The 15,226-nt window shown below is 42.2% G+C and overlaps 1 protein-coding gene across 1 annotated transcript; it reads right to left on the bottom strand.

Moving 5' to 3' along the window:
* Positions 1–620: 620 nt before the first annotated feature.
* NUP43 (nucleoporin 43) lies at positions 621–9,780 on the bottom strand. The gene is made up of 8 exons (XM_059469532.1): positions 9,586–9,780; positions 9,081–9,203; positions 8,741–8,818; positions 7,655–7,832; positions 5,931–6,066; positions 4,890–5,041; positions 2,956–3,078; positions 621–1,696 (listed from the first exon to the last, which is right to left on the bottom strand). Exons 1-8 carry the CDS (start codon positions 9,703–9,705, stop codon positions 1,482–1,484), a joined length of 1,125 nt encoding a protein of 374 aa, XP_059325515.1. The 5' UTR covers positions 9,706–9,780; the 3' UTR covers positions 621–1,481.
* Between the last annotated feature and the right edge of the window lie 5,446 nt (positions 9,781–15,226).

The following is a 15,226-nucleotide window of genomic DNA, read 5'->3' as shown; positions in this document are numbered from 1 at the left end:
CCGGGCAGCCACACCGCACTGCACAGCACTGCTCGGCACGGAACTGCGCTGCCGGACATGGCTGGCTTCTCCCGGCCCAGTGCCGGGCACCACGGACAAATTCCCATTTTCTTTTTTTTTGGGGCGGGGGGGGGGGGGGGGGGGGAGAAAGCTCCGCTGAGCCTCGTGTTTCAGCTGATGCCCGAAGGATGGACTCGTTACAGACCAACAGGAAGGAAAACCCACCGGTTAGTACTCGGAGTGATCCATTTCATTTCCATCTTTTGCATTTTAAATAAATTTCAAATAAGCTGCTCTAAGGAGCTCATCGGCAACTCAGTACACCTTGCCCTGCACAAGGACGACTGCCTTGTCCCCAGTGCCCCATCCGTCTCCAGACACACGGAATGTGCATCAGGTGAGGTGTTCCTGCCACAGCACACCCCAGGCGCTCACGCCGACGTGATTAAAGTACACTCTAGAGGGGTTATGGTGGAAATACCATGTAACACCTCATAACTAACCTGTTCCTGCCCAAATACACAGGTTTTTCCATCCTTCAGGTTCAATACCCAGGCCCAATCCAAATAAGTTCCCACAAACACATCTAGTTGATTTATTTTAGTAAGTCAGACCACTACTCTTGTGCAAAACTCTTTAATAAAAAGAGAAAGGGTTCTCTGTAAAAGAAAGGAGGTACAATGCTAATAATAAAATTTAAAACTTTTCAAAGATTTCAACAAACCAGACGTGAATTTGTGACAAAGACTATGTCTCAAGTTTAGAAACTCTCATTCTTACACCTGAAAACACGGCCAACACATCTGTCAGTTATGACTTCTTAATTACAAACCCCATTTTTCTGTTGGGAGATTTACTGGTGCATTATCAAGTTTTAACATGTAGCATCCATGATGAAGCTGTGAATAATTCAAAATAATGTTGCTAGATTGCTTAGATTCCTATAGAACCTTTCACATTTCATAGCTTTAACAGTTTTCCTTCCAGCTCATGAACTAACATTAACAGTTATGTTCCCCTATATAAAAAACTCAGCTTAAAAAAACCCCATCTCTTTCAGGTGACATAAAAAGAATTTCCACGAAGCCCACAGTTTCACTTTAGAAATGATACTTGAAAAATACCTTTACAGGGAAAAATAAAAATTCAGCGTTTACCTTTTCATCTGTTTTTATGTATGTGTGTATTATGGACATCACTTTACAGCAAGGATTTTGCCCTTAGTGACTACTTTCCTGCTTGTCAAAACCAAGCAGGCAGCAGGGAAGAAATGGCATGTAAGCTTGCTCAGTTACCCATCCTGGAGCATCAAGTGACAGCTGTCAGAATGTGAAGCACCTGACTTCTTCCACAGCACCAGGACCAAGGTGAGGCTGCTCCCACACATGCCAATAACAGACTAGTGAGTAGCATTAGGAATGAACCTGATATTTCCCAGTGGTTCAAGCTGGTCAATGCTTCAAAGGGATACCACAGTCACTTCATGCAAAAAGTTGTCTGTTCACATAAATAGCCTCTGCATCAGTACCATATACCAGGCATGGTCCTAGAACATCTAAGCTATTCACAGACAAAGTCTGGTTTGGAATGAGGTTGGTGATTTCCATGCGGTCTTTGGTCGGATCATTGCTTAGCCAGGCACTCACTACAGACTGGTTCATGGTGCTGTGGGAAAGATAGGCAGTGCTTCTTCCTCCTGAAAGAAGGAACACAAAGAAGTAAGTTTCAAATTTGTTTATATATTCTTAGAATTTGGAGAAACACAGTAGATATGGGTCAGACATAATGGAAATAAAATTTTACATTTAAGTCAATTTTCAGAGTAGTTGAGATGTCATTTCTATGGTAAATTAGGGAGAAAATGCTTAAAAATCAAGTACTTGAAATAATTACAAAAATTATCTACCAGCTCTACCCTCAGTTAAGACAAATACATCACAGCAGCTATTAACTCATCTCACTGGAGAGTGTAAGTACCTGCAAGTTTCTCTAGCCAGATACTAAAGCAGGGGTACAAGAACACAAGTCTGTTTATAGTGTCTTGCTCTGTTTGGGGTTTTCAGCTTTGCTTCAATAACACTTATTCTCTACTGCTCCTCCTGCCCACTTTGCAGCAAGTGATACACCTATCTTTGAGTTTTTTCCACCTAACACTTTACATTCAAACTGAAGTCTCACGCTCTAAGAAACATCATTCAGCATAAGATTAGCAGGTGTCAGAAGTGATGCTAAAGGATTTATACTTCATATACTTGCAAACATGCAGAGTCCAACTTGAATTAGTAATCCTATAATTTCCATAGATAAAACTTAACTTTGAATGACAACTTTGAGGCCAAAGGTAGCAGGTGACATGTGAAAGTTTCCCCACTATTGTCTAATGTGGCAAGGTAGCAGTCTTTGTGATTAGAATGTGAAAATAAATGCTTATATTAAAAGTCAGTATCATAACTTGAAAATCCTGCCACCATGCAAAAGGATCCAGTTTCATTTATTGAAAGTAGAATTATGAATTTACAATTCAAAGTAATAATTGGAACTATCTCATTAACCTATCAATTATTTTTGTATTCTAAGTTAGTGTAACTCCCTCAGAGACTCAATAATGTAAGTCAGACTGCCTCTGTTTCTCTTCTACATACAGATGATTTTTAAGTGAATACAGTCCATCTGAAATCATCAGATGTGCCCTTCACACACTGGTCAGAGGGTAGCAGATTAAAAACACCCAAACCAGACCATGAAAAACCCTGCACAACTGTTTGCCATATAAGTAGTTTTTCTCAAGTGCTTATCTAAGAAAAGTGCTTATCTAAGTTTGCTTTCTAAGAAAAGAAAGCTGCTTTTAATTTTCTGTATTAAGATTGTGTTATTAATTGTGTCATGTGAGAACACTGACTGTAATGATGTTACCAACTGACAAATTCAGTGCAGATGGACTTCAAACATCCTTACCTTGATGAAGAAAAGATGGTTTTTCAGATACGTTTGTGGAAGTATCCCAGTGCCAAAGAGATCCATCTTCAGAACACGTGAATAAATGATCAGGGTCAGAGGGATGGAAGTGAACTTCCCACACTGCAAGTATCAAACAAAATCATTTCAAAACAAGTTCTCAAGTACTTCAATCAAATCATTTGGATAGCATGACATAGACATGTATTTACAAGAACCCATGCCTCCATCAAAACTTTCATTTTTAATTTTGTGGGGGTAGGAAACCCAAAGCCCCATCCTAAGTTATATACTGCAGTTTTCCCTCTGCTGGCAGGAGGAAAAGGGGGTAAGAAAACAGAAGGAAAAAAAAGACTCTATTTTGTTGCATTTTCAGTACTGTGAAAATTGTTGAAGTCTTATCTGAATTCAAGCAATCTGCGTGTCATCTTCCCTGCAGTTAAGTTTAAATCTGCACATAGCATGCATTCCTTTCCAGGACACACATTACTTTGTGTCTAAATACCACAACTGCAGAAGACATTTAAGTCAGTAAAATGTAATATCAACAAATATTTTTACTCTTTTAATTTAAATGTAGCATCAAATCACAAAATTTTCAGCATAAAATGAATTGCTGTCTTGTTCACATAGTTGCCAAGAAAGTGAGCTATTTCAGCCCTGTGGAGACACCAAATGAAATGTTCAATCTCTCCTTCTTCATTATGTTTTCAAGTTTGTTAGTATCTGCATTCTGCTTTACTTTATGTGCACTAGCTTCCATGGCTATTTATCACCTGATCAAATGCATCTAATAGCTCATTGAAGAATTGCTTACTAAGTCTACTTTTAGCTTAGAGAGAGTTCACTTTTATCTAAAAGCAGTCTCCTATAGAGAGAAGGAAGCCACATTTTCCAGATGAAAACATGGAGCAGTAGTAGGCATCCTAGGAAGAGTAGAGAGATGAAGGTTAGGGATACAGAGTGAGGAAGGCCAAGGAGAAGCTGGACCTGAAGCTGGCAAAGGATGAAAAGAACAGGAAGGGCTTCTACAGGTATGTCAGCCAGAAAAGGAAGGTCTAAGAAGGTCTGTGTCCTCCAATAATCAATGCTGGAAAACTGGTAATACTGGACAGGGACAAGGTTGAGCTACTCAACACCTTTCTTGTGTCAGTCTTCAATGGCAACCTCTCTTCCCACACCTCTCCAGTGGGTGGGCTACAAGACAGGGTCTGGGGAAGAAAAGTCCTTCCCACTGTAGAAGAAGTTCAGGTTCATGACCACCCAAAGAACCTGAATGTACATAAATCTATGAGATTCATCCCAGAGTCCTGAAGGAATTGGATGATGTAGTTGCCAAGCTACTCTCCATGTCTGGAAGGCTATGGCAGTTAAGGGAAGTACTAGGGGACTGGAAAAAGGGAAAGATGGGCACAAACCCCTGTTTAAAAAGAGTAGAAAGGAAGACCCTGAGAACTACCAACTTGTCAGCCTCAGCTCTGGTCCTGGGAGAAACATGGAACAAATCCTCCTAGAAGCTATACTAAAACACATGGAAGGACAGGGGCATGTAGTGATAGGACAAAGGGGAATGGCTTTAAACTGACAGTAGGTTTAGATCAGGTTCTTAGGAAGGAATTCTTTACTGTGGGGTGGTGAGGCACTGGAACGGTTTTCCAGAGAAGCTGTGAATGTCTCATCCCTGGAAATTTTCAAGGCTAGGTTGGATGGGCCTCTGAGCAACCTGATCAAGTGGAAGGTGCACCTACCCTTGGCAAGGGAGGTTGGAAGTAAATGAGCTTTAAGATCTCTTCTAACCCAAACCATTCTATGATTCAATTAAGTAGCAAGTATGTGATTGTTTTCTACCACAGTTACAACAACTTATTTTTACAGTAATAAGAAACTTCTCTAAAATGCCACCTTCTTCCCCCCCCTCTATTTCAGATACTTACTTTCTGCTTCATGAGCATTTAGCAGGGACACTGGCATAGTACCCTGCCTGATGTCCCATATACTCAGCATTCCATCCTGGCCCCCTGTGGCCACAATATGCTGCTGATTGGGATGCCTATCTACACAGTGCAGTGGAACTCTGTCACCTGCCCTGCAAAGAGGAAAAAACAAAACAACCAAATAACCCAAACACGAATTTTTTATTTAGCTTCTCTTTTCCCCTTCCTAATTCCTAATTCAGCATCATGAGCATTGACAAGTGAGGTACCTGTATTGACAGGACCTTCAGTTCCTGTAACTCTGACCACCCCAGGGTGAAGGCACATGACATTACTGGAAACCAGAGGTATGGCAGTAACATGAAGCTACAATCGGGTTCTGTGTCCTATGGAACATCTACACAGCATCTGACAGCTTTATAGGAGTGAGAAGCCATGCAGGCAAATAATACTCTATACATACCTATAATAATATTATTCTGATGCATGATATAATTATAGGTTTAGTATATACTAAGAGTTAAAAAGGGAGATCAGGCACTAACAAAATCAGGTACCTAGACCACAATCTAGGAACAGCAATGGGAATTATTACACAGACAACAACAGGATTGAAATTTAGCACATTTTCTTTTCTCACAGTACCTTATAAGGCACAAAGTTACCATTCAAATACATCCCAAATGCCAGAAACCTTACATTAGGCCTGTGAAGAAAATCAAATATAAACAGGTAAAGAGTTTGGGGTTGAGGATTGAAAGTATTTTTTCTCAAACAAGAGAAGTGCACAGGTATAATAGTCCTTCAAAAGTTAAATCATAAAATGCACCTGCTAAGCACAATGCTGAGTCACAACAGTGGTTCAGCCATTAAGCAGTCTGCCTTTTGCTTATTTAAGTACCAAAGAAGTTAAAATCCTTTAAAAAAATAAATCAGTCATTTACCATCCTGTTGTTAGGAAGCAATTAGGAAAGATTTGAATGAGATTATATAAAGTAGCACACGCTTTTCAGTAAATAAGTAAAAACGTGGAGGTCTTACAAAGAAAATATTTGAGATGGCTCATTTCTTTGCTGTCTGAGGTCCCATATTTTTAACTGTCCAATTGAGTTTACTGTCAAGATCTCAGTTGTGCGAAGGAAAGTCACTGCATGGAGTGTACTGCTGTCTGCATTGTCTGCAAGAGATGAGGAAAGTGTTCAGGTAAACCTGAGGAATGCTAGTGTCCATTTCATTGCAACAAAGTAACTCTTAATAGAGAACAGAACACAGCTGCTTAAACACGTGCATAACCTCTGCAGTGGCAGGGTCAGAGACCCTCTAGTATCTGCAAATACCCTGTGAAAAAGGAGCCCTTCCTTGCTTACTGTATGAAACACTACTGAGACAAATCTGTAAGCAGATATATTAAATTAGCTCTGGTGATTACAAAATTACTTGTTGATTTGTAAGATTTCTTTTTGTAGTTCCTAGAAGGGGAATTAATTCACCCAAGCTTGTGGTTCTCAAAAGCTAGCACTTATTGACAGAAAGCAGCTATGAAGCTTTTCATAATGGAGTTCTAAACCCAAGAAACAGTAACTCGGGCTGATGGCATTAAGCAGTTTTATACAGAAACACTTAATTTACCAACTTCTAGACCTTTTCTGAATTGCCAATGTGGTATCAAGTTAAACTCAAATTATGCTGTGCTTGTTAATAACTAAATAACAAGGCCCTTTTTTTTCAGGTCCTTTCTCCAGTGCCTCTTTTTGTCAGAGTAATTTACAATGTCAAACAAGCTTTGAGGTGAAATTTTTCACAGCTTTGAGGTGAAATTTTTGAGGCCTTCTGAAAAAAGAGACACTATTTTCTTGTATTTTATTTCTGTTACTATAAACTTTTCATCTTAATTACAATGGGGTAACTTTGTTAAGTCTACTTTCACCTCAAGTATTTTCAAATTCTTTGTGTAAGCCCATACTGAAAATATAGGCAAATTATTATCTTTCTGCATAAGATGGAAACATTTTCTGATATCAAGACAAAAAAGTTACACTGATGCCTATTTACAGATATTTGAATGAGTTTTCTGCCTACTGTTTAAATGAAAGCAGAGGGGAAGAAACAACTCACTAAAACATCATTAAAAAGAAATGTTGGATTACTGAATACTGAGGTTCTAGAGGATTTAAAGTTTTATGACAGACTAACACTAAGTAGTTTAGCAATTATACACCTTCATGGCTCCAAACGACTTTTACATAATCTCTAACTTTTGAGATTTCTTTCTTCTTACCTTAACTGACTACAAACCTATGCACTTTGTACTGTGCTCTTAAATCCACTAAACAATAACAAAAATAGCAAGGCATTCATTTGCAACTACTGAACGAGGTACAAGAGTCTATCTTCATGCTAAGGATTCAGCTTAGTGCCTGGGAAATGTCAAGGTGTCATTGAATTGGGAACCAGCAAAACAGATTGCTTACAACATAGAACTCCATTCTGAAGAACCTGAGTGCATCTTCCAAGATGTTCTGTCTCCTCCCTCTCCAACTTTTACTGTAAAACCATGAACTTAAAAATACCTAAGTGAATACAGAAGTGCATCTGAAATATGCTACAAGTATTTGAATTCTGGAGGGATATAGGAATAATCTGCAACAAACATGTTCAACCTGGAATACTGAAATCAATACTCAATTAACTTTTTTGTTTTGTTGTAAAAACCTGAAAACCCCCTCCAAACTAGACTAATTTAAAAACCCAGGTATTTCACATACCTATAGTTCTTACTGCATCTTTTTGGTCAGCCCTGAAGAGATTTATTCTACCATCTTCTCCAACAGTGACAATTTCTGGGTTGTTGCAGACGACTCCTGTACAGGCTGCTCCACCACAAGATGTGTCTTGATCCACATGATAATGAGCTTTTGCCCACCGGTGGTCAGCAGATAATGTCTAAGTAGTAACCAGACATGAAATTATGGTCTTAAATAATGAACATGATTTAAAAAAAAGCTTCCAGAATACTCATGAAACCAGAAACAAGCTCCAGGAAAGCCACACTATTTCATGGGAATGAGATTCCCCTATATAAATAAAAATCAAGAGATCGAAGTTTTCATCAACTCTTAAGCACAAAACCCTTCTATGACATGTTAATTATTTCTTCTCTGAACCACCATGTTCACATGACCTAGCAAATAGAAATAACACTATGGACTGTAAAATGTTGTTCACTAGGCTGATGTCTTCAATATTTCCCCAGGACAGGGGAAAAGAATTGACACACTTAGAAAATAAAAGGTCAGATTCAGATCGTGATTGCAAGGAACTTAATTTATTTTAGGTACCACACCAAATTATAAACTTTCACCTTTACTGTGTCACTATGAACATACATAAAAAGGTAATTATGCATTTATTTCCAGTGATTTATAATCAAAGCAAAAGGCTACCGAGTTTTCCACATCTTCTTCCTTCACAGGACACACACAAGAATGCATTCATAATTTGTTAGAATTGAAAAGGAGTCGTTTAGTTCAAGAATGCAAAAACTGATAAGGCAGGCAGAAGTCCATTAATATCTACTGCCCCAAAACACTCCAATGTCTTAAGGAATGTTTTCAATGAATGGGCTTTTTGGATACAGATGAGGCGATACCCCAGTCTGTCTCGCTCTGGAATCTAGTTTATGTAACATGTGTGTAAAACGCTATTTTCTTTCCTCATATGTGTCAAATCAAACCTTTTTTTAACAGACTTCAAAAAGAAATTAATTTTGGTAGCCATATGTTTTTTATACTAAGATCAAAGTAACCTGTATTACAGAGAATAGCGTCTTAAAGCCAGTGCATGTCACATACCTGGTTATTTTGATGATGACGGAATATAGTTACAGTTCCTGTTGACGAGGCAACCACAATTCTTTCTTGATCCAAAAACTAGAGAGAGTTAACAAGAATGCTATTAGCCAATGTTAGCATCAAGGTGATCATTTTGATTTTAGAATAACCTAAATTATTGGTAGGTGGAGGGGAAAAAAACCAAACCCACAAAAACCACAGCAATATTGACTGGCTTTGTTCTTTTTCTTTGTAAGAATTTTTTGGCCAATCTCAGCATTTTGACAGTTCACTCTCGCTGAACTCCTCCTAAGTGACCAGCCCTTAAAAAATACGGATCTATTCAACACAGCTATTTTACCTGCATATCCATAACATCACCGTTGTGCTGGATGTCACACAGCAGATGAGGTTCTCCATGATATTCACCATTGAGGCCCGCATTTCCAAGGTCGCCAGCAGACCAAATGGAGATCCTGTTATCCTGAACGGAAACGATACCACATTTACTCGAGAACGCTTTCGAAAGCACCGAGCATTAAGGCTCAGCCAGGGAGAGCAATGTGCTGCGGGCTGCGCACAGCTCCACAGGAAGCCGCCCCGGCCGGAGGGGAGCGTTTGCCCAGGGGGATAAAGCTGCCGGGCGCGGGGGCAGCCCCGCGGCTTCCTTGGGGAGCGAGCACGGCACGGCCAAGCGCAGGGCGGGAGTGCCGAACCGGGCAGCGCTCACGGGCGGCTCCGGCCGCGCTCTCCCGCGCCCAGCGGCCGAGGCGCGGGGGACCGAGGTGGCGTGGGGCGCCGCCGCCACCCGCGCCGCGCTCCGGCGGGAAGGTCGCGCCGCGCCTCCGGGCCCCCCCGGCAGGTACCTCGTTGTCCCAGGAGCCGGTGGCGAAGACGTCGGGGGGCTGGAGCGCGGCGGCGGGCAGGGGCCGCCAGCGCGTCCGGCTGATCTTCTGCGACACGAACTTGGCGCTCACGTCCTCCATGGCCGCGCCCGCCCCGCGCCCGCTCCCGCCCGCCCCGCGCCGCGCGCGCTGATTGGCTGCAGCGCGACGGCGAGCGCGGAGGGACAGGCCGGGGGCGCGGCGGGAGCGCGGCCGGGCCGGGCCGGGCCGGGAGCGGCGCTGAGGCGGCTCCGCCGTTTGTAGGAGCCGGGCGGCGCCTGCTGCCCGAGGTTACCGGGACGGGCCGGGGCGGCGCTGCGCTCTGCCTGGCCCCTGCGAGCCGCTGCACCGGCGCCTATCGGCTCGGTGTCGGTTGCGGGTCCGGTCGGGAGTGGAAGAAACAGAGTAAGACGCGATGGTGCTGCTGTGTTCCCTGTCTGCTCGGCTGGGCCGCCTCCACCGGAACGCTGTGTCCGTGTGTCACCTTTGCAGGACATGCACCGAGTCCCGTTCTCTCAAAATGAGTGACTTACACAACGACTAAGCATTTCTGGTCTAGGATCTGCTTTAAGTATGCCCTGCTTCCAGCTGGGGCAGAGATAATTTTCTTCCGAGTAGCAGCCACAGCGCTGTGTTTCGGATTTATGTGGCATAATGATGAAAACACTGCTGCGTCACTTGTCGCTGAGTGGCGCTTACCCCAAACCGAGATCTTTCCAGCCCTCGCTCGGCCGGTGAGCAGGTGGGTGAGAAGCCAGGAGGGAGCATGGCCAGGAGAGCTGACCCAAACTGGCCAGAGGGATATCCCACACCACAGAATATACACACACTGTATAAACTGGGGGATGTTGGCCAGGAGGGATCAATTACTGCCTAGGGACAGGCTATTTATCTTCTTTGACTTGAATTATTAAAGGTATTAAGAGATAAGTTATTATTATCTCGACCCATGTTGTTTACATTGGTTTTATTTCAATTGTCTTCCCCGTTCCCCCTGGGGTGGGCTAGAGTGGATTTGTGGGGCTTATGTGACCAAATATTTGTTTGGTACTTGCTGGCTGGGGTTAAACCATGATAATGTACTTCCAAGTGATACTCTCATTGCTCTGACAGATTCCTACCCGTACAGAAATAAACAGAATATTTTTTGTCCTAAATAGTATGTTAAATCAAAGAGGAGCACACATGTACTTCCTTTCTAGTATTTCACTTGAGACCTAAACAACTATGCAATAAAAAGTTCAGAGGTTAGTTGTAAAATTAAAGGCTGACACAGTTGTGTTGTCAGTTGTCATTTCAGAGGATGAGACTATTGGTCCAGTCACTGCAGTCCAGTAAGGGACTTTCTCAAATATTTTTACAGCTTCATTTTCTGCTGCATGTTTTTCCAAAACTGATGCTGCCAGGTCTCAGAGATTCTATCAGATGGACTTAACAGCAGCTTGGACAAATTTTCCACTGTGTATTGCAGTTTTCCTGCTAAAGGCATCTGTCAGGTTTCTTCTATACAGCATTTTTGAGTTCTTCATTAAGTCTGCTATGCTGTTTTGTAATCCCTCAGGTGTGATACCAAACCAGTGATATTTTATGTGCTTCATGCATCTTTTGAACTTCATTTAACTTTTTCCTCCATAATTACATTCAGCAGAATCCAACACTGAATATATTCCAAAAGCTGGATGCTGTAGTAGTCTGCCATACTGCAAACATACCTTTAAAAAATCTTTGTTGCATGTGGCAGTAGCATTGTTATTCTGCAGTGGCAAATGCTTCTGGCACCCTTTATTAAGCTGCTTACAGCAGTTCTGCAAGTCACTGTTGACTCCAAGGGTATTTTCAGCTAATTTTTACAACACTTTTGAGAAATATCAATAGGCACCCTCAGAATATGTAAGACAGTAGACCAGACAGCTAAAAGCTGAATAGAAAACACTTTGGGATTATTGAAAAGTTTTATTAGGCAAATATTTTTGTTGGCTAGTTTGTGATTTCTGTGTGTATTATTTTACCTGGTGCTTTTGGATAATTTCTTTCTTTGCTCAGGATTGCTTGTTCAAAAGCATTTGGGAAGTATTAAGGGAAGTAAGTTGGACATACAGGCTTATTTTCACTTAGAGGAAAAGAAGAGTCACAGTTTTTCTTTCCTGTCCTACATTTCTTAAAGAAATTGTTGGCAGTATGTTATATGACAGAAGTGAGAGCTGTGACAGATTTAGGGCTGCTTTGCAAACCTTTAAATATATTCTCCGTGCTTGATCCCTGTGAAAGATGTGTAAAGCATTTCAGTGTAATGGCAGATTTACATAAACATATAAAAGGTGGAAATCAGCACCAGGAGAAAATATGCCTTATCTAGTATTTCTGTGGTTTTCAAGGAGGATGTTAAGTCTGGATGAAGCTGCCTTAAGCCTTGGGTCCAAACATACCAGCTAAGACAACAAGGAGCATCTATGTACAACCCTTAAATATGGCTAAAGCTGGGAGGGAAAGGGAAGAGAACTGAAAGCATGCCTGTCTCTGAGAGAAAGTAGGGAGCCTGAGAACAAAGGCACTTACTAGATCAGTGATTGTACTAGGGCACAATAAAGCTAATTCTGAACTGGATTTGCTTATAATCTGTTTTTCTCCATCATCATTGAACAATATTTAAAGTTATTTGGAGATGCCAAAACAATGTGTACAGCTGGTAAGAACTCCTGGAGCTATGCCCAGTTCATTCTCTTGAGCGAGTACAGTTACAGAGCAGTGTCCTGCAGAGCAGATGCAAGAGCAGAGGGCCCAGCCCTGAATGCAGTCATAAGCCCTGTCTTTGGCTGGGGCTCCCATCTGGGCTGGGACCTGCAGCTCTTGGTCTGAGCTCTGCTGTAGGAGGGCCTGTGCTCAGCCATGCTGCCCAAACTCAGTGGCTGGCTTGACCTGGGGCCTGCCTTCAGCTGATGGCAAAGCCATTTCTGTCCCAGCCCTGCTCTGCTTAGATGCTGTGGGATGGTGTGTCATCTGGAAAGTCTCATCTGGAAGGATGGTCCTCCTTCAGGAAGGGTCCCAGTTCTGCTGCTCCTAATAGGAAAGTCACTGATGTGACTGAGTCCTTCTCACCTCATCTTTGAGTGCAGAGCTGGTAAAACATGCATGTGGAGTTCAAAATAATGTAAACTTCTGAAATGGTAATAAAAAGGGAAGGTACACATCAAACTGGCTTGAGCTTCTAGGAAAAGAAATGAGATGAAGGAGAGTGATTAAGTTAAAAAGCAGAATGGAGTCAAGAAGAGGAGGGAGTGTAGGTGTAGAAGCCAATTAGCATAGGGTTTGGGACATAACTGCGGAAATGTACAGCAGGAATATTTCACAAGGAAATTTCTGCTTCTGGTATACAAGCAGATGGGAGCAGACAGTGATGAGCAATTTTTCAAATTCTTCCTAAATTCAAAGAATTTAAAAAAAATCTAATGGGCTTATGTGGTGGGAGGGAAGGAATGAAACAGAAATAGTAGTTTGGAGGGGTTTATATATAAATGTATGTAAGTACAGCTAGAGGATTGGGATGTGGGTGCAGCAAAGGAAGAAGAGATGATGTGCTTACAGTTAGTGGGATCTTCATGTCAGAACAATCATATGGGGGCCCACTCTGGCTGCTGGCATTCCTGTGCCTTTTCTCTAAGAGGAGCGTCCATGCAGCAGCTCCCTGCAGAGTCTAGGGAAATGGCTCTACATGTGGAAAATTGCAGGTGCCTGCAATTGACAGTGGGCATCCAGAGACCAAGGTGCTCACACTGATTTGGACAAGTCAGGGAGGCATAGAATACAGAAATCCTGGGTATCAGAGCAAATTGAGAGGTTCCACATGAATGGTGATGGCCAGAAAATAATTTTTTTTATTATTTCTGCTCATATTTTTCACTGGTAAATAATGCCCATGTTGCTTTTAGTTTAGTCTCAATGGATGTGCTCCTGGTAGGTTTTTAAAATGTATTCATGGCCTGGGATTGTGAAACTGAAAGAGTTAGGGACTCCTGCATTTGTTTACTGCATAAATGGGTGCATCCTGCCACTATTGGTGCATGTTAGTTTCCCAGGGCCCTTGGAGGCAACTTGGCTTGTCTGAGAGCTCCTGGAAGCCTGCCAAGCCAAGTGCTGTTTCCTTCACACATGCCTGGTATCCACCCAAGACACCCCAGATATTGTTAAGGAAGGCCCACGCTTGTTTTCATTCTCTGAATACCCATGTCAAGAGCATGGGAAATAGGTACACTCAGTCAGAAAGAGACTGGGCAAGACTGCAAACTCCTAAGAGAGAAATTAAAAAAAAAAAAGGCTCCATGACAAGCCTAAGCCTAATTCAAGCTGGTCCTGGTAAGCAGCATCAGCTTGTATGTAAATGGCTTCTGTTGTGCTTTTGGTCTCCCAAGGGGATAAGTATCCCTGGAATGCTTTTAAACATGGGCCAGCTATTTTCTTGGCAGCAACCTCTCTATGTGAGAGCAATGCAGTTTGCTAGCATCTGACAACAGAAAATGTCTTTTGCATTTAAAACAATTAAGTATTTCTGTGCTGTACTTTTACAATGCCTGTCTGTTCTCTGTACTCGCTGCTTTGGGAATTCCTCTCACTCCATGGCTTCTTTCCTTCTCTCTCAGCCCACTGGGTGTATCAGGGAGCCCTTTTATATTCTGGGACAGGCTGGGAGCCTCACATGAACTGCAGTTGCCAGATCATGCTTAGGAGAAGTTAGATGGAGAGCACAGAATGAAGCAGATCTGTCTCCAGGATTAAAAGAACCAGATGGGAAGTCTATGGATGGGACTGGTATATGCATTGAGCGACTGCCACATTTGCCCTGGACTGACTGCAAAGTAGAGAAGCAAATTCCCACCTTCACCTCTTCACCCGAACCAGCAATGATTGCATGAAATAGATGTGTTGTGTGGAGCTGAAACAGGTTTAACACTGCCAGCCAAGATGGGCTCTCTCACAGAAGATGAAACCTGTGTAATCTCCCATGGTGGTGTCTTAGCCTGTGTATCTGCTGGATGACACCTTATTTCCCCCAATGTTTATACAATATACAATTCATAGGGCCAACCTATTCACAGTTTTGTATCACCATTCTCATGTTTTAAAAGCCAAGCACTGGAAATTGCTGTCTGGTCCCATGTAGATGAAATACCTGTGCCAGTGTGCCTGGTTAGGAAAGGAAATGCTGCAAAACTATTCCCATTTGCAGGGACCAGAAGGCAGCACAAATACAGAAGTCACAGCACTGACAGTGGGTTCCCAAAATTGCCAAGATGGTATATGCTTTCCCTTTAAACAATAGAAACGTGTATAAATAACAGGTGGCAAATTAATATTGGCGGCAAAATTAATCATAAAGGAGTTTCAGACCAGAGAGAAATACTACATTATGCTAAAAAGTGAATTCTCTGCTTTTCCTTGTTATGTTACAGGCTGTGGGAGGATCCGAAGGTGCAAAAACTTTTCCCTTAAGATTGCTACTTCATCATGGCCATATGCTGGCACACAATAAAGGCCCACTGGCATTTACTAAATTCTGAGCTATTGTCCTGGACGCCTCTTAAAAGGAGTTTTGATTTGTAACTTTGTCCTACGCCACCGGCATTGCACC

The sequence above is a fragment of the Ammospiza nelsoni genome, chromosome 3 (assembly GCF_027579445.1).
Source record: "Ammospiza nelsoni isolate bAmmNel1 chromosome 3, bAmmNel1.pri, whole genome shotgun sequence".
NCBI classification, from domain to species: Eukaryota; Metazoa; Chordata; class Aves; order Passeriformes; family Passerellidae; genus Ammospiza; species Ammospiza nelsoni.
Note: the sequence above shows the minus strand (reverse complement) of the source record. Positions and strands in the feature narration are given on the sequence as shown.